The 24,341-nt window shown below is 44.9% G+C and overlaps 1 protein-coding gene across 1 annotated transcript in view; it reads right to left on the reverse strand.

Annotated features, from left to right (window-relative positions):
- Nucleotides 1–15,506, reverse strand: part of ofcc1 (orofacial cleft 1 candidate 1) — a 322,692-nt gene extending 307,186 nt beyond the window's left edge. Inside the window, exons 1-2 of the mRNA XM_070880295.1 lie at nt 15,440–15,506; nt 14,913–15,139 (exon numbers count right to left, since the gene is read on the reverse strand). Coding sequence (XP_070736396.1) covers nt 14,913–15,139; nt 15,440–15,506 — 294 coding nt within the window. The remainder of the gene's footprint in view (nt 1–14,912; nt 15,140–15,439) is intronic.
- Between the last annotated feature and the right edge of the window lie 8,835 nt (nt 15,507–24,341).

A 24,341-nucleotide genomic window follows, 5' to 3' on the forward strand; every position in this document is an offset into this window, starting at 1 on the left:
CTTTTCATGCTATTCAGAGACTTTCTGCAGTCATACACTCCCATCCGATGTTCCACTTTTGTGTAACACTTTTGCCCATGGTTATGATAGCCATTGGGTGAGCATGCATGCTTCCAAGACCTAGATATACATCCAAAAATTGCGGTCGGAGGCTCTCTGCGGGTGGATGCCTCCGACCTGAAGATTTCTACGAAAGTACCTGGTGGTCCCGGAGGTACGGAGACTTCTGGTCTGGGCCTCTGCGCTTCGTACGTGTCCCTGGGATCACGTGGGCCGGCCCAACCAATTCAAGGAGGACGATCCTCATTCATACTTATGGCGAGCACCGTATGTACGGAACTCACCATATGTATGAATGGGAATACCCCAAAAACACACAAGCACATAAAATAATTATCTTTTTTAAATCACATATTTAAAATTCATCAAAATGGAATTTAATTAAATATTTAAAACAAAAATTTAATTTTTTGAAAAATAAATTACATATTTTAAAGGGTCTAAAAATAAACTTACCTTATAAGATTTTAAATGTTTAAATTATTGAAAATAAAGTATTTTCTGTCCTTTAAATGTCTTACACTGATAAAAGCAAGCCTTACGCCTGCTTTCATCAGTCATAAGAATTTCACGGGCATTCGCTGGACAGAAATTGGGCAAATAGCCCAACTCTCTGTCCACGGAGGTCCTGTTCTTCCGGATGCGTGCGATCTGTCAAAAGGATTCTTAACAGATCGCAAGTTTCAGGTTTAGGCACATGCGCTTTGCGTGTCTGAACTTGGAATTTGTATGACCCCAATGGGGTGTGGCACACCTTGTATGCACCAATGGCTGCGAATTCAGGGCCATTGTTTCATGCTATTCCAATACTAATTCTGTGAGCAGCCTCTGCTTCTATAAAGCATGGTTGACTTTTTTCTTCCAGAACTCCATTATTTTCAAGAATTCAATGCTCGCAGAAGCAATGCCAGGCTAATTTAGAGAGGCCAAGTGGCTAATTTCTGGTTGGTTAAGGTCATTAATTTCATTACTGCAATTAAGATCTGATTAAATGCTCAAATTTACTACTATATCAAAAGTGGAAAAAGTCCTTTTGATAAAGCATATAAAATCAGCAGTTACTACCAATTTATCACAAAAAAATCTCAAATACCCACCAAGAGGGAAATCCCAGCTCTGTGTTTCAATTAGCCTCGATCTGCCCTCTCATTAACGCATTAGATAAGCTGCTCACAAGAAGTATGAAGTGGACAATCTGACACAATTCAAATTGCAAAGATCAGCCCAATCATAATTTGTGCTGAGAAACAGAGGATACCAGAGCAGCAACTACATGTTAATTTGCATTAGAGTGAATTTTCCACTAGCTGGTCAAATTACCTGCATTTCCCCTGGTCCCCTCCTCCGCCGCTGTAAGTATTGTAGGGAAGGACTTCCGGCTGCTCACTAGTTGTACCCTTTGAGCCTGTCCCACTTTCCAGGATATGTGAGCTGATTTGCATGGTGTCTCACACAATTAAAAGCACAGCCACGCTGTCCTTATTCTTGCCTCTGAGTCAGAAGGTTGTGGGTTCAAGTCCTACTCCAGAGACTTAAGCACAAAATGTAGGCTGACACTGCCAGTGCAGTACTGAGGAAGTGCTGCACTGTCAGAGGTGCCGTCTTTTGGGTGTGGTATTAATCCGTGACCCCATCTGCCCTCTCAGGTGGATGCAAAAGATTCAATGCCACTATTTCGAGGAAGAGCAGGGGAGTTATTCCCGGTGCCCTGGCCAATGTTTATCCCTCAATCAACATCACTAAAACAGATTATCTGGTCATTATCACATTGCTGTTTGTGGGAGCTTGCTGTGCGTAAATTAGCTGCGGCGTTTCCTACGTTACAACAATGACTACTCTTGATAAAAGTACTTAATTTGCCGAAAAGCACATTGGAACGTTCTGAGGTCGTGAAAGGCGCTATATAAAGTCTTCCTTTCTTTTCTTTCTATGCAAACTTGTCACGTTGTAACTATGTCCTCCTGCCAGTGGTGCTGCAGAATATGATCACTCCTTGGCCACTTAACATACCTGTCTTCTCATCCAGAATCACCCATTTCCTGTTGCCAGTAATATCCCTTTCTGTTCCCTCTGATAGTTTATCGTCCTTAATATTCCGATCGTCTTCAATGCCAAATCTGTTCCTCACCCTTCCCTAAAATATTCCTGACTCCCTAATGCTGGTCTTCCAAACCCTATTGCTTTCTTTCCTCCCACATATCATTCTCATTTGCATAATATGCCCCACTGACAACTAATATTGTCTTCTGCCTGCCCCACATGTCCAACATGAGAATATATGCCCCTAACATGCACTCACAGTCTCAGAAAAAGGGGTCGGCCAGCTTGGACTGAGATGAGGAGAAACGTCTTCACTCAGAGGGTGGTGAATCTTTAGAATTCTCTACTCCAGAGGGCTCAGTCTTTGAGTATATTCACGACAGAGCTCAACAGATTTTTGAATATTAAGGGAATCAAGGGATATGGGGACAGTGCAGGAAAGTGGAGTTGAGGTAGAAGATCAACCATGATCTCATTAAATGGCGTAGCAGGCTCGAGGGGCCGAATGGTCTATTCCTGCTCCTAATTCTTATGTTCTTATGTTCTTACTCCCTGACCTACATTGCCTCCCTGTCTGCCAACACCTCAATTTAAAAATTCTTATCCTTGTTTTTAAACCCTTCCGTGGCCTTGCACCTTCGTATCTGTGTAACCTCCTCCAGCCCCACAACCCTCCGAGATATCTGCACTCCTCTCTTGTGCATCCCCGATTTTCATCACTCCGCCATTGGTAACTGTGCCTACAGCTGCCTAGGCCCTAAGCTCCAGAATTACCCATAATATCTCCGCCTCTCTCCTCCTCTTTCAAGAAGCTGCCCAAAGCCTACCTACATCAGTCCTAATATCTGTTTATGTGGCTCAGTGGCAAACTTTGTTTGATGACTATCCTGTGGAGTACTTTGGGACATTTTAAAGGCACTATATAAATGCTAGTTGATGTTGTTGTTATGATCCTTTACCCATATTACATTTTCATGTGAGGTGCCAATATTTCCCTCTTCCCAGCCCTCCTTAACATTTTTTCACTCACTAATATTCCCATCCCGGTGTGCAAATACATTCCAAAAGTGCTTTATTGGCTGCAAAGCACTTTGAAACATCCGGTGGTCATGAAAAGCGCTGTATAAATGCAAGTCTTTCTTTTTCCCGAACATTTACCTTCTGCTATGCAGTCTGGAGCCTAGTAAACTTTATTGAGAAAGGAAATAAGGAGCAGGCTGGAGGAGCTACTAGAAAGAGTGCCATTCCCTAAAACAGAGGAGCGAGTTTGAACAGGTGGGGAGCACAGAGCACGCTGACTGCTGCAATGAAATGGTATTAAGCGGGAGGCGAAGCCTGAATACCGAACATAAGAATAGCCATTGGACTCGCATCAAAGTGATCACGATCAGGGCCGATATGGAGAAATACGGTTTTGTAGAGATCGTTGGGAATGGACGGGGGACTGAGCGAACCAATGACAGGCAATCTAACTGGAGGCAGTCAGGAGGGGAGCAGGGCAAGAGGCCTTTAGGATGGGGAGAAGGAGAAGAAACAACCTTGAGGAGGGAGGCAGCCAAAGAGCACACTTGATGTAGGCTGACCTTTTGGTGTCATGGACATTTTGGAGATGAGCTCCATGGTCTCCAGCAGGAAGTCACATCAGATTGGGGTTGGGGTTTTGTTGCAGTTGATATTGTTGACTTCTGTGCTGCTTGCAAAATTGAAAATAATGTTCTCTTCTTTGGCTTTACATAGGCTATGCAGCACAGAAATAGGTCATTCGGCCCAACCAGTCCTTGCCGGTGTTTGTGCTCCACTTGAGCTGGGTAAGGATGGCAGATTTCCTTCCCTAAAGGACATTAGTGAACCAGATGGGTTTTTACGACAATCCAGTAGTTTCATGGTCACCATTACTGATACTAGCTTTTTATTCCAGATTTATTTAATTAACTGAATTTAAATTCCCCCGCTGCGGTGGTGGGGTTTGAACTACGTGTACATGTTACATGTCCAGTAATATAACTACTATGCTCCGATACCCGACCCAAATCTGTCCAAAAATTCACAGGGTGGGCTGGGAATCTAGGCTATTACGTGTATGGGAAAAACAGTGACAGATGAAACTTAAAACCAAAAGCAAAATACTGCAGATGCTGGAAATCGTAAATACAAACAGAAAATGCTGGAAACATTCGGCTTGGGCAGCATCTGTGAAGAAAGGAAGGTGGGGTTAATGTGGACATGAAACGTTAACTGAAATGTTATTGAAGCTGAAAGTTAGTATCGACAAGTGTAAAGTATTGCATAGAGGAAGAAAGAAATAGATGGGCTATTCACTTCATGAATGGCGTAGAAATACCTTGGGGTAAAAGAGGTTTAAGGATTTTAGTCGACTCAGCATTAAACATGTCCAATGCCTGCAGCCCAGCAACTGACAAAGCTAACAGAATGTTGAACTATATTATCAAAAGAGTAGAGTACAAAAAATCATGCTCAATCTGACAGTGCCCTGGTCAAACTATACCTTGAGTACCAAGGCCAATTCTGGTCACTGAGATACACGGGAGACGTTTGAGCCCTGGTAACAACTCAGAGAAGATTCCTCGCATCAGAAGCATTTTGTATTTGAAAGGAGGTGACTAAGAGGTGACTTTGTTGAGATATGTAAGGTAGTAAACGATACAGGTGAGATAAATCTGGAATACAATGTCAAACTAAACTGTGACAACAGAACAAGAGGACACAGTTTCAAAAAAGTGAAAGAAAAATTTAGAATTAATGTCAGAAAATTCTTCACAGAAACAATGATCAATTCAAGGCACTTTCAGTAGGGTAAAAGAAGCAACAGCCTTGGAATCATTTGAAAAACCAATTGATATTGTAAGGGGTATGGGCTGGGGATCATTTTGACTTTGGGCGATAGTTTAAAAGAGGCAATAGCAAATCATCAGCTTGTTTTACATCTCTCTTGGTTTTCATTTCCATTGAAGTCACTAGAAATTAAAATCGAGAGAGATGTAAAATGGGCTGCTGATCTGCTATCGCCCGTTTTACACTGGCGCCTAAACTCAAAATTACCTCCTCAGATCTTTCTGGATGGATGAGCTAAGGTGGATGAAATGGCCATATCCAATCCTGCACCAAGTCCCGCTCACCCATCACTCTCCCATCCTCACTGACCTGCAATGGCTCCTGGTCCCCTCAACAACTCGATTTAAAATTCTCATCTTTCCTACCTCTGTAACCTCTGCCAGCTCGATAACCTGCCCACCCTCCCAAAACTCTCCGTTCATCTTACTCTAGCTTCTCGTCAATTACCAGCCCCCACCTCCGCCCCTTTCAACCACACGATAGGTAGTCATGCCTTCAGCAACCTGGGCCACAAGCTCTGGAATTCCCTCTCTAAATTCATCAATTTTTCGACCGTCTTCTTTTTTGTTAAGACCCTCCTTAAAATCCACCTCTTTGACCATGCTTTCGGACACCCCTTCAAATCTTCTGGAATTTTTTGAGGATGTAACTAGTAGAGTGGACAAGGGAGAACCAGTGGATGTGGTGTATTTGGATTTTCAAAAGGCTTTTGACAAGGTCCCACACAAGAGATTAGTGTGCAAAATTAAGGCTCATGGGGGTAATGTGGATGGAGAACTGGTTGGCAGACAGGAAGGAAAGAGTAGGAATAAACGGGTCCTTTTCAGAATGGCAGGCAGTGACTAGTGGGGTACCGCAGGGTTCAGTGCTGGGACCCCAGCTATTTACAATATATATTAATGATTTAGATGAAGGAATTGAATGTAATATCTCCAAGTTTGCAGATGACACTAAGCTGGGTAGCAGTGTGAGCTGTGAGGAGGATGCTAAGAGGCTGCAGGGCGATTTGGACAGGTTAGATGAGTGGGCAAATGCATGGCAGATATAGTATAATGTAGATAAATGTGAGGTTATCCACTTTGGTGGCAGAAACAGGAAGGCAGAATATTATCTGAATGGTGACAGATTAGGAAAAGTGGAGGTGCAACGAGACCTGGATGTCATGGTACATCAGTCATTGAAAGTTGGCATGCAGGTACAGCAGGTGGTGAAGGCAGCAAATGGCATGTTGGCCTTCATAGCGAGAGGATTTGAGTACAGGAGCAGGGAGGTCTTACTGCAGTTGTACAGAGCCTTGGTGAGGCCACACCTTGAATATTGTGTTCAGTTTTGGTCTCCTAATCTGAGGAAGAACATTCTTGCTATTGAGGGAGTGCAGCGAAGGTTCACCAGACTGATTCCCGGAATGGCAGGACTGACATATAAAGAAAGACTGGATCGACTAAGCTTATATTCACTGGAATTTAGAAGAATGAGAGGGGATCTCATGGAAATATATAAAATTCTGACGGGACTGGACAGGTTAGATGCAGGAAGAATGTTCCCGATGTTGGGGAAGTCCAGAACCAGTCCAAGGATAAGAGGTAAGCCATTTAGGACCGAGATGAGGAGAAACTTCTTCACTCAGAGAATTGTGAACCTGTGGAATTCTCTACCACAGAAATTTGTTGAGGCCAGTGTGTTAGATATATTCAAAATGGAGTTAGATGTGACCTTTACGGCTAAAGGAATCAAGGGGTATGGAGAGAAAGCAAGAATAGGGTACTGAAGTTGCATGATCAGCCATGATCATATTGAATGGTGGTGCAGGCTCGAAAGGCCAAATGGCCTACTCCTGCATCTATTTTTCTATGTTTCTATGTTTCTATTTGGAAGAATATGCTGATAGGTGAGATGAAGAGGGGTGGGAGGAGGCTCGTGTGGAGTATAAACATTGACATGGATCCGTTGGACCGAATGGCCTGATTCTGTGTTGTAGACTCTGTGTAATTCTTTGGCCATGTGTTTTTCCTGGCTCCTGTGCAATGTGCCTTCGGGTGTTTTTCTACGTTAAAGGTTCTTATGATTACATATTGTTGTTGTTATCGCATTCTGTGTCGGCTTGCATCACTTGCCATTCTCAGCAGTTCCTAAGTTGCTTCCTTTGTAACAAACTCCAATACCTATTCCCATTACAAATGTCAAACTCAGCAAAAGAAAGAAATCCTTGCATTTCTATATTGCCTTTCATGACCACCGGACATCCCAAAGCACTTTACAGCCAATGAAGCACTTTTTTTGAAGTGTAGTCACTGTTGTAACGTAGGAAACGCAGCAGCCAATTTGCGCATAGCAAGCTCCCATAAACAGCAATGTGCTAATTTAGGACCGAGATGAGGAGAAACTTCTTCACCCAGAGAGTGGTGAACCTGTGGAATTCTCTACCACAGAGAGTTGTTGAGGCCAGTTCACTGAATATATTCAAAAGGGAGTTGGATGAAGTCCTTGCTACTGGGGGGATCAAGAGGTATGGCGAGAAAGCAGGAAGGGGGTACTGAAGTTGCATGTTCAGCCATGAACTCATTAAATGGCGGTGCAGGCTAGAAGGGCCGAATGGCCTACTCCTGCACCTATTTCTATGTCTATGTTTCTAATAACCAGATAATCTGTTTTTTAGTAATGTTGATTGAGGGATAAATATTGGCTAGGACACTGGGGAAAACTCCCCCTGCTCTTTGTCGAAATAGTGCCATGGGGTTGTTTACATCCACCCGAGAGAGCAGACAACTCAGTTTAACATCTCATCCGAAAGATGGCACCTCCGAAAGTGCAGCACTGGAAGTGTCAGCCTTGATTTATGGAGTGGGACTCTGAACCCACAACCTTCTGGCTCAGAGGTGAGGATGCTAGCCACTGAGCCACAGCTGACAGCACAGCACATCTGTTGTGTGTAATGAGAGAGAAGCCTTTTAAAAGAGCAGAGTTCAGAAATAAAAACAAGTTGTTGTTATACGGTCTTCAAATATGTAAAAGTAAATGAGTTACGCTGACCACCTCCATCATACCATTCTACCCCTTTTCACCAAATGATACCATCAGCATTCACTGATTTATTTAGGATAAGCACAAGAAATCGAAGACCCTTTAAAGAACGTTAAAATTAACTTCTAACTCTTTTGCACGTTTGATTGTTTTTGAAAAGGGGCACAAGTGATCATAGAATCAAAGAATAGTCCAGCACAGAAGGAGGCCATTGGGCAAGTCTGCACCGGCTCTTTCCAAGAACAATCCAGTTAGTCCCACTGCCCTCACTCTTTCCCCATAGCCCTGTCATTTTTTTCTCCTTCAAGTGAGAAAGCTTTTTAAGGTTTGCAAAATGCTCACTATTCACCTTGTGTCACAAAATGGTAAAACCATCAAATTAATGTTACACGATCAGCTTCATATGTCCTACCTAATTTTAGAATGTACAATCAAAGTTGTTTGTAAACAAGTTTTGTACCCACCACCTCACCTCACCCCACCCTCAACTCCTAGTGAAGCCAAAAAAACAGCACTACATGGCTTCCAGAATAATACATTTTTCATCTATCAATAGCTATGGAGGATACAATGTTTTGTTGGCTATTATGAGCGGCTGTGCAGCCAAGCATTGCAAAGAAGCTGAGCAGATCTGTGTAGTGGCGTGTATAGGGTGTCAAGGATTTAAGAGTGAAATTTGTGAAAGGCAATATAGCTATAAGGAATGAAATGTGTGATTTAAACTATCCAGAAACTGATAGCTTTATAGCAAGCAAAATAAAACTCAATAATCCCCTCCTCAAGCTGCAATTCAGTTGTGAAAAATGTAAAGTTGCTCATATTCTAATCCAGGACTTTGCCGCCAACAATTTTAATGTACCTGTGCTTTAAGTAGCATAAAAGGGAAAGAATATAGAGCTCTAACAATAGAGGGACTGTGTTTACATCCCAGTCTTAACTGTTGTTCTAATTTGGCTGCCTTCAATGGATGAGTTTTACAGGTGCTTGGATGGGCAGTTAGGTCTGGTTGTAGAGCACGCCATCACAAGAAAGAAACAGCTGCTAATGTTAGGCCTGCCTGCCAGCCTACCCACATAACCCCCAGAAAAGAACCAACCAGTGGTTAGTCTGCTTCACTTAATCTGAAGTTCACAAGTCCATGAAAAACAATACTGAATGAAGGAGCTATGGTATTTGTTTATTAATGCTGTGGACTTTGCCATTTCCAACTGATTTATCCAGGAAATGCAAAATGTACTTTTAAGCATCTGATCAGTTCTTGCAATTTGTGAATTGTTTCTGTTCGATCACTTTTTTATCTCTCACCGCTGCCATCAATACTTATCCATTGAGAGAGAAAGATCAGGACATAGGGCTAGAAACTCCATTTTTTTTTACTGCTTAACGCCCAATTAACGCCCATTTTACCACTGAAATGACGTATAACGCTCATATATCCCCCATTTAGGCACAAAATGGAAACTGACGGGCTCTTTTAGGAGACTTCTCGCCAAGCACTATTTTCCCCATGTGTTTAACGCCGGGAAAAAATATTACCGCCCGCCCAATTTTTGGGGGCGGAATCAGCAGAATGGGCGAAATCAACGTCCATATCGCCCAGCACTACTTTCCGCACGGAATTAACGCCGAGATTCAATATGAACGCCCGCCCACTGTTTTTTGTCATAAAGAGCATATTTACCCAAACTAGCGGCCATGGAGATCGGCCATCGTCAATTTCACCACCTCGCACACATATCGCCCACAATATCGCTCGCTCAAAAAACCGCCCACAAAAAGTGGAACTAACGGAACAAACACCAGCAGTGTGGCTGGCATTTGTTAAATCCCACTCTTACGTGAAGAGCTGATAGATTTGCCTGAAAGAGCATTGATGTGAGCGACAACGCTGACACACTGCTGTGTGTGTGCAGTTCAGACATCAATGGTGCCCATCACCTTGGTGCCACTTAAAGTTTACGTTGATTGATGTTAAGTTGTATTTATCCCTTTCATGGTAAGAAATCACTAGTATATAACAGTCTAGCTACCTGAGACAATGCGCAACAAGGTTATGTTCAATAACAAAAGTTTAATACCAACATTGGTCTGAAATCATAAGTATCACAGCCAATCACACCCAACCCCCGCCCACACCCCACTTTTTCCACCATTGACATAAATCACGTGTTCAACATGTCCAGCAACACAGAATACAAAGGCAAAGCAGGAGCGTGGTCCCCAGCCACCATACATTGCAACAAATTGCATACACCCAAATGGAGATATAACACAGCCATCACCAGTGCACATGCACCTCACTTTCCTTCCCTCCTCTCCCTTCTTCTCCCCATCTCTATCCCTTCCCCTCCTCGCTCCACGGCGCCTGGCCGAGGAGCTCCTCAGGCGGTGCCTCATTGGGGGGGATGAAGGCAAATGCAGTCGTTGCACGGGTACGGGAGCGGGAGTTGCTGAGGGGGCAACATTCTCTGATGCAGAAGCAGGATCTTGGTACTTGCCCTCATCTGTCATTTGCAGTGATGGTGCAGAACGTAGGGGTGCAGTGCTGCATTCGGGGACCACTGGGAGGCCTGAGGCAGCAGTGTTCCTGGCTATCGCATCCAGGGACTCCGCCATGCGCGGAATGTACTCGGTCATGGTGGCCAGCTTTTGGGATATGCCCCCCCAATGCTTCAATGAGCTGGTCACAATGTCTACAGTCCTCCTGGACAACTGTACCATCCCTCCACTGTCATGTGGCACTCGTGGAACAGACCTGCCGCGTCCATGAGACCTCCGCGGGCTTGGCGCCATCCTGGGGACAAATGGGGTGCCCTGTGGAGAGGTGCTTGAGGCCGGTACCTCCAGAGTGGAGGCAGGAATGACCGGAGGACCACTAGATGGCTTTGGGGTGGAATGGCTTCTGGAATGTGGTGATGCACGTTCCTCGAAGTCCACGCTCACATCCGTCAATAACAGACCCAGTGGATTGATGGGCGAGAATCGGAGCTCCTCAGCACCAGATGTAGGATCGTCTGGCGACTCCTGCCCCGCTCCCCCACCTTCTGGCCTCTGTGACCTTGCCTGGGGCCGCTCTGCTGGCTGAGCTGCAAAACACATGAGGTTATTAGAGGAGAAGGGGGTGCTAGGGTCACAAGGTGAGTCCAGCGCTACACACAGCATATGCACGACAAAAGCACCACCGTTCTCAAAATCATCGCAGACATCACATTTCATGACCATCAACACATTCTGCATTGCAATGATTTTCATTAGGTCAGCATTACTTCTATGACACTTTGAGAGATCATCGATCATATATGATTGTTCAGATATGAGTGGGTGTGGCATCTATTGACTTTACAACACACAATGGTGTAAGCTTTACTTACGTGGCATCACTCCAGGGTCTGTAGATGCATCCGTGATTGTCCGGGTTGCTTCCCCATGAGTGCGAGCACTCGCTCCTCCATCTCTGTGATGTCGCTGGGGACTGGTGGCCCCCCACCCGTTCGCCTCTGCACAGACCTCATCGTCGATAGCTTCTTCTGTAAAAGGTGACAGGATGACATGGCATGAGATCATTGCATGGTATCATTGCTAGATACTGTCACAGAGACTGATACAACACATAACGAACAGATGTAATCATGATTATTATGATTATTATCATTCTTTACCTAAAGACATACACCGTGACCGCAGGCTTTGAGTAAAACATTCCCTGTAAAAGTGCAAGACCTCACATCTGCTGATAGTCATTCATGACTGTTACAAATCAAATTATATAAACACATAAGTACATATAAGTCAATGTAATACATACTCTTGCGGATCCCACAAGGTCGTTCCATCGTTTGCGGCATTGGTTGCCCTCACGCACCTCGTTGGTCGCCGACGAGACCACCTCTGCTATCTCGGTCCATATGCTCTGGTAGGCCATTGGGGTGGGCTTCCCATGCCCTCCTTATGTCAAATCGCCCCAGTGTAACTCGACCTTCTGCAGGAGGGAGGCATTTGCCTCATCCGAGAATCTCTGGGCTCTTTTGCGACCGCCAATGTGCTCCTCTCCCAGCATCAGTCCCCACAGCTTGCTGTGATACCTCCTCCTCTCTCTCCATTATAGAGCAAATTCGGTCAAATATGTGGCTGGTAACAGCTACTTATTGTTTGCCTAGTTGCTGTGAAGCTCTAATGTCTCCCTCCATCCTCCCAAAGCAGCCACACCACACCCAACCACGCCTTCAGTCCCTCTGAGCTCCCTCTCTCTCTGTCTCCTCTTCTGCGCATGTCATGGTGACCCTTGACCTCCAGAATTGCAGGAATCGAGCGTTGCCATGCCGTTGCTAAAGATGGCCACATTTTGCGGCAGAAGGTCAAAAAAATTTAACATTACCACCCATTTGATATCGCTCACGGTAACGGCCATTTTCAAAAATGTAAACTAGGTGTTTTGAGAATGGGCGGAAGCCGGCGATCTGAAAACCCTTCTTTAACGCCCACACCGGAAATAACGCCCATTTTTGGGCGATCAGCACAAAAGTGGAAGTTCTAGCCCATGATCTTCTATACAGCCATTGTCAATCTTGCCCTGTGATTATGTAAAAACAGATGTGCTTCTGCAGGGCAGGCCTGGTCCACTCAATTCTTCCTCACCAGTGTTCACCGTACTGTAATGCACTGCTCAATACATCAATCTGGCCCAAGAATTAGCCAAACTCACACATTGCACAATGAGGATAGGGCGCGTACATATGTTACCTACAATGGCTGAAATTCCAATGACTTAATTAAAAAAGTACAATCCAAGTGAATTGTCAAGAACTACCATCAAAATATATAGATGTTGCAACACAAAGACGTGCCATTCTGCCCAAACAGTCTGTGTCAGTGTTTATCCTCCAAGTGAGCAACTAGTTCTATTTAGCAGGATCCCGCTAACATGGAAGAAGAGTAGAAGAGAAATTCAAGGTAAATCGGGTGGCACCAAGCTTGGGTTTCAAGTACTTGGAATGTGTAGGAGGATGTAATGATTGAGAGAACTTCCAAAGTTTTCAGGACTTAAATAAATGAGTTAGAATAGGTGACTGGGCAATCAGCCTTGATTTCAACACAGTGGGGTTTCAGGGGGAAGAACAGTGAATTGGAATGGCAGATTTAGAGTTTAGAAAGAACCACAGAGGAGCATTCAGAGGATCAATAATGTTTCTGATAAAATTCAAGGCTGTAATGCAAATAGATTGCAGGCTAGTGATTAGAAAGGTGTTGTCTCTCACATAGCAAGCTTTGTCTTGCGTCCTACCCAGAATATGAAAGAGGTGCGAGAAGACCCATCCCATATATGGGAACATTTTTCAAGGCTTGACTGCTGTAATGGGGCTGCCGCAAGATCCTGCAAATCCACTGGGAGGATTGACGCACCAAAGTCAGTAGTCTCGACCAGGTCAACATCCCCAGCATCGAAGCACTGACCACGCTCGACCAGCTTCGTTGGGCAGGCCACATCGTCTGCATGCCCAACACGCGACTCCCTAAGCAAGCGCTCTACTCGGAACTCCTACATGGCAAGCGAGCCTCAGGTGTGCAGAGGAAACGTTTCAAGGACACTCTCAAAGCCTCCTTGTTAAAGTGTAACATCCGCACCGGCACCTGGGAATCCCTGGCCCAAGGCCACCCTAAGTCGAGGAAGAGCACCCGGGAGGGCATTGAGTACCTTGAGTCTCGTTGTCAAGAGCATGCAGAAAACAAGCGCAGACAGCGGAAGGAGCGTGCAGCAAACCAGACTCTCCACCCACCCTTTCCTTCAACCACTGTCTATCCCACCTGTGACAGAGACTGTAATTCCCGTATTGGACTGTACAGTCACCTGAGAACTCACTTTTAGAGTGGAAGCAAGTCTTCCTCGATTTCGAGGGACTGCCTATGATGATGATGCTTTGAGGCAATAGAATTCACTTCGTTTCTATGGGTATCATTATCTCTATTGTCTCCACTTTGTATTCCCATGAGCTACTCACTGAGAGATCCAGCTGAGAAGACTAAGAGGGAGAGGCAAGGCAAATATCTCTACAGTCTCTGCCTTTAACATGGAGGAGGAGAACTTAAAGTACAACCCAGGACAGAACCCTTTAAAATACACACTTTGGGGGTGAAATTGGCCTGCGCCCCGATAGGGGGCAGTTACCTTCTGGGACCGGGACTTTTAGCGCCCGGTGTAGAAGTCCCACCGCGGAATTGCCCTTACTGCCTCTCAAAAGAAGCGGAGTACAAACTCGCGCGCTCCACTTCCTTTGGGGGCAGTAAGCGGGGGCGCTACTGGGGCACTGATAGAAACGATACACCGATGCTCCATGTAGCACTGACGCGCTTCAACGCTGCTCCGCTTCGGTTAAAGGGGAGGGCCACTGCGCACTCTGCACGGTCTCTGATGGCCTCTACTAGATCACTAGGGCAACCGTGGGACCGGGCCTGCAGCCCAGCACCCAAGACGGTGTGTCGGGCTGCATGATGGTGGGCCGGACCACGCTAGGGCCGCCATCGTTGAGCTGAACCGAGAGTCAGCCGACAAAAAAAGATGGTTGCCCTGGGCGCTGCCGCCCTCCTCTTTAATGAGTGACCCATGAAGCTGGCATTGACAGCCGCTCGTGTCAGCTTCAAGGGGCAATTTCCCCCGCGAGAATTGTCTTGCATCCCGTTAGTGCCCCCTCTGGAGGCAATTACGGGGCTATAAAAAGAGGCAATTTTGCCCCTTTTTTCTTCGTTAAAGCACAGCGCCTGAACTTCTCTGATCTCCCAACCAAGAACAGTAACTCATTGTTTGAGAAACATCTGAGTGTGAATCTTCCAAACACATGTCTCCCAGTCTGTAGTGCAGCAAACCAGAAAAGGAAATACTTGCTGACATCATTGTTTTCACTTCTTCCATAAAGTAAGCATTTTAAAATGAGACTATTGCTTACCACAGCAATGCTTTGGTTGAAACGTAGTTCGATGTTGTAAAAGTTCCCATCATGGTAGACTGGTAGAGTTGTTCCTGCCCAGTCCTGATCTTTTGAATTAGACCACTGGAGAGAATGGCCCCCAAGCCAGCGGTACAAGGAAATCCTGAGGATGTACTGTCCTTTGGGCAATTTGTCCTTCACACCCCGCAGACACTTCAGTTGGATTTGGACAGGCTGAGGTGTGCCTAACCATTCAACCTAAGTGGAACACTTTGTGTAAGTACATGATTAGAATGCAATGAAAAAAATACTGCTTGCATTAGGAGGTGCAGTAAAACCCACTTATAAAAACACCTTAAACAGATAACAATATACTGTGACACAGCAGACAGAATTCCTAAACATATTCATTAAAATTCCTCTCTCTATCATTTTGTTAGAGGTATTATACTTAGATGAGATATAAATTTCAGGTGATACATTAAGTGCTCATATCTATAATTTCACGGTACAATTTCAAAGCCTTAGGCCTAAAAATTCCATACCTGAATGCCAGCCGTTAACACTGGTTTGCTGGAAGAAGATGAGGATGATGTATGAGGATAGCAGCATCTTGTTTCCTTTCAACCCCGCTGCTGGCCAAGGGTTCAGCCATGCCCCTGCCAAGAATGGCCATCACCATCTCCTCCAAGCGGGTGAGGTGAAGCTAGGAATGTGAGGTGTGCCTCGTGATTGGTGCAGATTGTTGGTACGTGAGTGATGGGGCGGTTGGGGGGGAGGTGGGGTGCGGTCGTGCAATCAGTGGTGTGTGAGGCTAGTGGTGCAGTTAGTTGACCACTGGTCTGAGGTCATGAAGCTTCTTTGGGCCGGGTCGTGGGGGTGACACTGCTCAGTGATATGGTCCCACATAATTCTTTCTGGAGGGCCTCCTGGCCTCTGTGGATGCAGGACCTCTTTTGCAGTGTTGACCCCTAAACAAATCTGGAGTGCTGCGTATGAGACCCCTGGTGCCCCTTTCCTGGCTTGCTGAGCCATTTGTATTAGCACTGAAGCACTTTTACCATTTTTTTTTACATGCAGAAGGCAGTTCAGCTTTAAGAGCTGAAGACTGCCATTTCAGAATAATTTTTTATGTTTTTTTCAGAAGGCAGTTGAGCTCTAAGAACTAAAAACTGCCTATTTTTATGTGGTTTGAATTTTTTTCATTTTAGAAGACAGTTCCCCTTTAAGGGCTCGAGACTGTTTTCTAAAATGACAGGCTAACTTTAAGAGATCGCTGCCTTGCTCCAGGGATGCTACGACCACATTACACTGAGCCTCCTGCTGAGACTACCAACAGAAAAAGACTGTTGCACTCCAGGTTTTGCGCTGCACTAATGTTAATCGGTAGGCAGCATCAAAATGCCCCTGCTGCTTGCGCTATAATTGCGGGCGGTTGTTAACTTCAGCTCGCAGTGACACTGGTAGGTTTCTGGCCTACTCGAATGTCTAGGCCCTCTTCTTTAAGTTCTAACCCTGATACAAGGACACTGTCACACATTGTTCTTATACCATTCTTCCACAAAAATAACTTGGTAAAAAGAGTTACTTTTAAATGTTGGGTCTTTAACCAACACAAGTTTTAAAAAAAGACACCAAAATCATGGTTGTTTATACTGCTAATGAGCTAAGTTTTGATACTGCTTCCCATAGACAAAATAATGGGCAGTTCATTAGCCTGTGCTAGGAAATGGTCTCGGCTCAGCAAGGATGGTCTCAAAGGCTTTCCCTTCTGCCCATGAATAGTGGGAGATTAAAAAGGTACAGAGACAGAGAAACAGGCACACAGTCAGGTCCAGCAAAAGCCGTCAGGTCTTTAAGCAGAATGCTGCAAGGTCAAGCATTGCCGGGCTCAGAGATTTAGTGAGGCTAAGATGCACAGGGCAGTTAGGAGTTATTGGGGGGTGAAATTGGTCTATACCAGTAGCAGCTAGGCTCATAGCTTCAATGAAAAAGATCAGGGGCGGTGTGAAATGGGCTATCGATTTGCTAGGAGCCCGTTTCCTGCTACTGGTGACGACCACTTTCACCCTCATTCTGTTTACGTCAAGTAAGTCAACCCACTAATGTGGGGATGCAGAGCGTATTCATTATTTTCATAGTATTCCATGAAGCTCAGTCATGCCAATTGAACTAAATAAGTGAATCTGATCATAATTGTTGCTCTATAAGTCTACTCGTTGTACAATAACGCTGCTCAAAAATTCACATCTAGCCTTGACTCACCAAATGTTTTATCGGAATGCCTTCCAAAAAATTGAGGAAGCATGTGGGCAAAACAGATATCGAGTTCAGTTCACAAGGGGGATTCTACTGTTATACATCCCCCTCCAGTTAATACTGTCACATAGTTAAGAGATTGGGCAGACACCTCAATGTAAGATGCTCAGACTGCCAATGGGAGTGACTAGCACTACTGTACCAAAAGCCTATCCAAGGAAAGACCCTAAACTTGCAACAGGCACTTACTTTCCTTTGGAAAAATTGCAGGTGGTTTTAACCCTACTCGTTCAGCAGTAACCTAGAGGGTGGGCAGTTAAAATCGCCCTGACTCATACCTGTCTGAAAGCCACCATGATCACAACATGTGCAATTTTAACCTGCTCTCCTGAGCAGGCAGCACACCCGGTCCTTCTTTACGTATGCATGTTGTGACCCAATGACATCATGAAACCCAACTGTAATTTTAACTCAGGTCTGAGTGGTGAATCTACCTGAAGTTAAAATCAGGGCCAAGTGTCCTTGTAAAACTGCGCCAGCATTCCTGTTTTAAACACTGTGCGAAGAACAATATTTCCTTATTTAATTTATTTCCTTCTAGGATTTCATGGACAAATCGTGGGCTGATTTTTCCAAAATGTAGTTTGGATTTTATGCAACATTACTTAGCACGTTTAAAGGTTACAAAGTTGTAAATTTGAGCAAGAAATAGACTGCAGGAATCAACATCGAGCTTCTTTTGTATATCTGAATATCATTTTTAACGCACTGAGCTGCATGACAATTATTTTAATTCTAATTACAAAATTTTAATTAACAAAAAAAATCCAAATTTTATATTTTGCTTGCTGAAACCCAAAATTAACATCATATGAAAAATGGAGGTAATCTTTTAAAAACCTCTAGGCAGGATTACTGGTGCAGGCAGGCTTTGGATATTAAACACATTCTAAATTAAACACCCCCAACAAATTTTGTGCAGAAATATATTTGGATAATTTTACATGCCAAAACATGACATTTTATATTATCCCCCAACCCCCCCACCGCCCCCCGTCCTAAGTAAGTTTTGAAATATATAAATGAAGATCTTGTCTTTCACCAATGAAATTGCTATGCATGGCAGGATTGCCATTGCTTTTCTGGCTGTACTGGTTGTTTCAAGTCAGCAAGCCATAAAAAATCTTTATCTCTCTGAAACACAGCAATTTGGAAGATAATCGAATGGTGACTGGGGGGCAGAAATGCCAGTCTGAGGAATTATACCACAATCTCTCTTGCATTTACAACCTTCCTCAAAGCAAGCTGTCACCCTGGTAGGAAAGGTTGATAGAAGATTCATTACATCTCCAGGCCTGTCTCATTTGCATGGCGACATAACTGCTCCTCACTTGCTGAAAGACTTCACTCGGGCCCAGCTCTGATGTTGCACACGGGAAAAGAGTTGACAGAAAGCTGCAGGAGGAGACTTGTTGCTTGCCCTTACCTTCCAGCGATGGCCTTGCATACCACTGTATTGCTGTTTGACTTCAGTCAGGTCACCGTACATAGCCATTACTTCACCTCTGCGGCTTTCTAGCGCTTTCAGCAACTGGATTTCTGCACTGCAATGTAATATTTTTTGTTGTCATTTTACAATGAGTCCATGATTTCTAGAAAATAATTTTATATAGGATAACGCAGTATGTGTATTATATAGTAACCTAACTTTTGGAGGATTAAACAGTGTTGGTATTTGCCATCTATTAATAAAACAAATATATATCTTTTCATTGAAATTATATTGTTGCGGGAACAGTTATGTATCTCAACATTTCTGATTTTAAAATATTGATCTGCAACCATTCAAAAAGGGAAGACATGCATGTATGTGGCACCTGATTTCAGAATCATTAATTTTGACATGTTGTGACACAGCAGCCAATTTGCACACAGCAAGATCCCACAAACAGCAGTCAGATGAATCACCAATTAATTTGTTTTGGTGGTGTGGCTGAATGAAGAATGTTGACCAGGACATCAAAAGATCTCGCTGTCCTTTTGTTTTAATAATGCATGTGACGTTTTATGTCCACTTAAACTACAAGAAGGGGGAAGACATATCTTCAGTTTTAATTTCTCATCATTATTAATACTAAAATGTTGTCCTAGTTTATGTGTCAAGGGCCGAGTGGGAATTGTACCCAAGACATCCTGCGGTTGAAATTCAGCCTCCCGAAAAGGCCTCTTACCGTCGGAAAGCGACGGCCAAGCTGCGGAGTCGAATGGCGGCCGATTTGTGGTCGAATGGCCGCCGCCAGCGGAATTCATCTCGGGGGTTTTTCCACCGGTCCCCACTTCCGTCCCACTGCTGCCAACCCCTTCTAAGTGCGTCACCGAAGCGCGCACCGCCGATCTCCCGCACCTCCATCTAAATTCATCTGCAAAAATCTTCATCTCACCGCACAGTGTCCCTGACAGTTTTTTCTGTCAATGCACTGTGTTTAAAGTGTGTGCGACATGGCTGTGTGGCACTCATTCACGAGGATGGTACACTGCCACAGCCGCCATGTTTTTTTTTTTGTCGGCCGACTGCCAAGCTGGGCCGACAATTATGCCCCCGGGTTCGGCTGGGCCGTCAACAGGCAGCCTGGTGCCCCCCTCTTGAGTGCCAGGCTGCTGGCCCAGCTGAAACCCTCCCTGCTGGCCCAGTGGACTGAAATTTTAAAATGGCGAAGGCTCTCCGCTTTAAGTAAAGGGGAGAGACGTGGTGACGCACACGCGTCAGGGCGTCATCAGCGCCAGGCTGATGACTAACAGCGGCAGAGACTCCGTCCCGTCTCCACTTCCGCCCCTCTCGAGTCTGCACCACCGCACTTCCGCCCCCATTATGACCGGCTTCTGGCCCGCTCCAAAAAAATTGCCAAAGAGCGGAATTTCGCGCAGGAGGCCACCTCATCCACAGAGGCGGTGAAAACAAGTCAAAAGCAGTAGGTGCGACCCGTTTTGGGCGGGCCTGAATTTCTACCCCCCCGACTCAGAAGAGTAAGTGCTACCAAATGAAACAAGCAGACACTTATTTTATGAGAGAATTTTAGTTTACTGTAATAAAAACATTTTAGAAAATAGGAATGCAATGTTATAGCTCAAAACTCATAGAAAGTTGGACCCTCCAAATCTTATGCTGAAGATGCTTCAACACTTAAACTTGACTCGTCAAAGGCATTTTTAAAAAGAAAAATATGGCACACTATGGGTGAAGAGCCGGAACAGAGGGATTAATTGGATAGCTCTTTCAAAGAGCCGGCACAGGTACGATAGGCCGAATTACCTCCTTCTGTGTTGTATGATTTCATGATTCTCATTTCCGTTCCTCAAAACTGCAGATTAAGTAGGCAGCTTATTTCAGGGGGAAAGAAAGGTGTTCATCAAGGTTGGCATGGAAACGATCGGACAGATTGTCCTGGGTGGTGTCCTGGAGCGAAGATCGGGCAGGTTCTACCACAGGTGGGCGAACTGCTTCGCCAGGTTAGTGTCCAGATGGCAAAGTTGAAAATGGACCTCCATAGTATCTCCAACACACTCTCGACTGAAAAATTAACAGATTTTACACCATGGCCATTCTTATTACACAGAGCATAAAAAGAGTGGTATGGGAGTGTTGAGGATGCCGAGAACTATACCAATCATCTTTTAATAGCTCAAGCTTATCTCTACCATCTCCTGTGGAAGCCAAATCTAATAGATATATAATGACTTGTTTTTACTTCTCCTGCCTCAATCTGGGCTCAGTCACTGAATCGGTACAGCCAGGTTTGATGGAGCTGTTCCGCTTGCAATGCTGGCTCTCAGTAGGTTCTTTTTTTCAGTACATTTGTGGAGATTTGCTTGGAGTTGGTGTGCTGGGTGACAGCCTTTGTTCCTTCTGACGTAGGGAGCTCAACCAACTCACCCAGCAGAAGGAGACGGGCTTCAGTGTATACCTCCCTGGAGGTGACGGTCACGCGATTGTTGTAACGTGTCAGTCAAGAAGTGCCATTCGATATGCATTCGCAGACATTATTCACAAAGGAATTCATGATGTTCATGGCCGGAGAGGAAACGAGTGCTGTCAGAGTGAACCTGCTTCATCACTCTGTATATGTCGACTGAGACACTGTCCATTCGTGACAGTGACCATTTGTGCTTTTCACTGCCCTTCTTTGTGGCATTTGATCACTATCTTTCACATCTCTTCGATGTCTATGATTCGCACTCTTGTTGTTCAGGCACTGTCAAATTCATCGTCAAAGACATTTCATGAGGTGGCTCGCGGGGGGAGTTGGGGGCAGGGTTCTCTAGCCCTGGACACCGTGGACCACTTCCCATATCTTGGGAGCCCCCTATCAACAAGAGCAGGCATCGATGACGAGATCCAACACCGCCTCCAGTGCGCCAGTGCAGCCTTCGGCTGCCTGAGGAAAAGAGTGTTTGAAGACCAGGCCCCCAAAACTGCCACCAAAGCTCATGGTCTACAGGGCTGTCGTAATACCGCCCTCCTGTATGGCTCAGAGACATGGACCATGTACAGCAGACACCTCAAGTCGCTGGAGAAATATCACCAATGATGTCGCCGCAATATCCTACAAATCCCCTGGGAGGACAGGCACACCAACATCAGTGTCCTCATCCAGGCTAACATCCCCAGCATAGAAGCACTGACCACACTCGATCAGCTCCGCTGGGCAGGCCACATAGTTCACATGCCAGACACGAGACTCCCAAAGCAAGTGCTCTGTTCGGAGCTCCTTCACAGTAAACAAGCCAAAGGCAGAGGAAACGTTACAAGGACACCCTCAAAGCCTCCCTGATAAAGGGTGACATCCCCACTGACACCTGGGAGTCCCTGGCCCAAGACCGCCCTAAGTGGAGGAAGTGCATCCGAGAGGGCGCTGGGCACCTCGAGTCTCAGCGCCAAGAGCGTGCAGAAAACAAGCGCAGGCAGCTGAAAGAGCATGCGGCCAACCAGTCCCACCCACCCTTTCCCTCAACGACTATCTGTCCCACCTGTGACAGGGTCTGTGGCTCTCGTATTGGACTGTTCAGCCATCAAAGAACTCACTTCAGGAATGGAAGCAAGTCTTCCCCGATTCCGAGGGACTGCCTATGATCTATATGTGGGAGTTTTCCTTTTATTTTGTTTGCATAATGCACCCATATACACAAATGGGTGCTGTATAAGTTGGATGCTCCACGCATACCCAAACAAAGAAAAAGTGCATTTCTTAGGTACGTGACTAGCAGAATAGAGCAGCTATGTTGGCAGAACTGCTAATGTAACCAGTAACCGTCTAAAGTAGACTGCCTCTAAATTGATCCCAGCATGATGGCATGTCAAAAAGTGAGTTTCTCTTCTATCGGGAGCAATTTGTGGCGAACATTTTGGTGCAAGCAATTGTCAATTCCTCTGACTTGTGGAGTAAATGTGGCTGTTTTGTTCAGCATACAGAGTTTCAGTTCATAAGCATCACACACAGATACGTATCATTTTATGGGTTCCAAATTCCACCTTGTCAACATTCAGCTAAACTTATCAACTTACAGCTGCAGTGGACCACTGCTGTTGCATTTTAAATGTTCTGAAAATAAGCACCAAGCAATTTTGTGCACCAAATTTGAATTTTTGCAGTTGTATTTTTGTGCCATATGTGATTTGGGAACAAAGGTCCTGCTGTCAATCACAGGAACGTCAGTGGCATGCTGATGCCACCATCTATCCAATTCACTCAGCTGCTGTTTATGGATCAAAAGGCATCTCTAAGAGGAGTGTAACTGGGTAAAGAAGATTTGGGGTAGGATTTAACTTCTACTAAGTGTAAATAAACATTGCAATCCTTTTTAATGTTTTCTTACACTGATTTTCATAATAGGATAGGGCTGGAAACTGAAAATACAAATTAGCAGCCACATTTCCCACAACAGTGGCTACACTTCAAAAAGTACTTCATTAGTTGTAAATCACTTTGAGATGTCCTGAGGTCATGAATGGTGCTATAGAAATGCAAGTCTTTCTGAGGAGCTGAGTCGATCCTTGCCCATGGGAAGGAAGTGGGAGGAAGAATTAACATTGGGTGCAGTGGATGCACTGTCTGGACACACAGATGAAACTGTACCCCAGCAAAGAATGAAGAACAGGAGAAGAGAGAAAAAGAAAAGCTGTGTGGAATAATTCGCTCACTGCAAACATGTTTTGGAACATCTCAAACATGCTGGCTACAATTCTCCATCAATCTAATGGATAGAAACTCTTAACCAGTGTACTTGCGATTTTCCAATATTCACAGCAGGCAATGTACCTCCCAGTGAGCTTGAACTCAGAAAACCTATCTTGAAATGTCTAACTTTTAAGGGAATTTGAGTATAGAATGAGAATATTTCTTTGCTGATAAGCTAGAGATGACATTGCATGACTGCAGCATTGAGCCATTTGAGTGGGTCTCAAGAGAGGTAGAACAGTGAATGTACAATTTTAATGGGGGTTCAGGAGCAGAGAGACCTGGGGTGCACATACACAGATCTTTGAAGGTGGCAGGACAAGTTGAGAAGGCTGTTAAAAAAGAATACGGGATCCTGGGCTTTATAAATAGAAAGAGCGAAACAATGCTTTTCTTCCTTGCCAATTGGACCCATCCCCTTTTTTCTGAATGTGACTCCTTGCTGATGTGCATTCCCACAGGCACCAGTCCACCTCTTCTACTTCCCCAAGTGGTCACTATTCATTTGTGAGCTTTGGCAATGATTGTCAACAGATTATTCAATCCCAAGGGGGTCACAACTGAGTCTGTCTTCATCCAACATCCACTTGCAGCAAGGGTGACAGGACATTGATCAGGAGTGGGAACCCTGGCTAAGTTTCATGAAATGTATTTGCTTCTCAGGTTCTTGCTTAAGAATTCATAGCAACACTTTGCCATTAAGAACTAGTTGGTTTATCAACAAAGGTTTAACAATCAAACTACACATTACCAGTTCATCCATGAGGCTCACAACTGCATACCGCATTGTGGATGACCTCGACCCAACCGACTGGAGTTTTATTGAGTCTTGCGAATATCACGTAACTGGCTAAGCCACTCACAATGCAACAGCTCTACAAACCTATGAGCAGATTCACTGGTGCATACATTATATTTCCCTTCTCTAAACCAAGGGCATTCAGGCTAATTGTAA

This window comes from Pristiophorus japonicus, chromosome 1 (assembly GCF_044704955.1).
Source record: "Pristiophorus japonicus isolate sPriJap1 chromosome 1, sPriJap1.hap1, whole genome shotgun sequence".
In the NCBI taxonomy this organism is placed as follows: Eukaryota; Metazoa; Chordata; class Chondrichthyes; family Pristiophoridae; genus Pristiophorus; species Pristiophorus japonicus.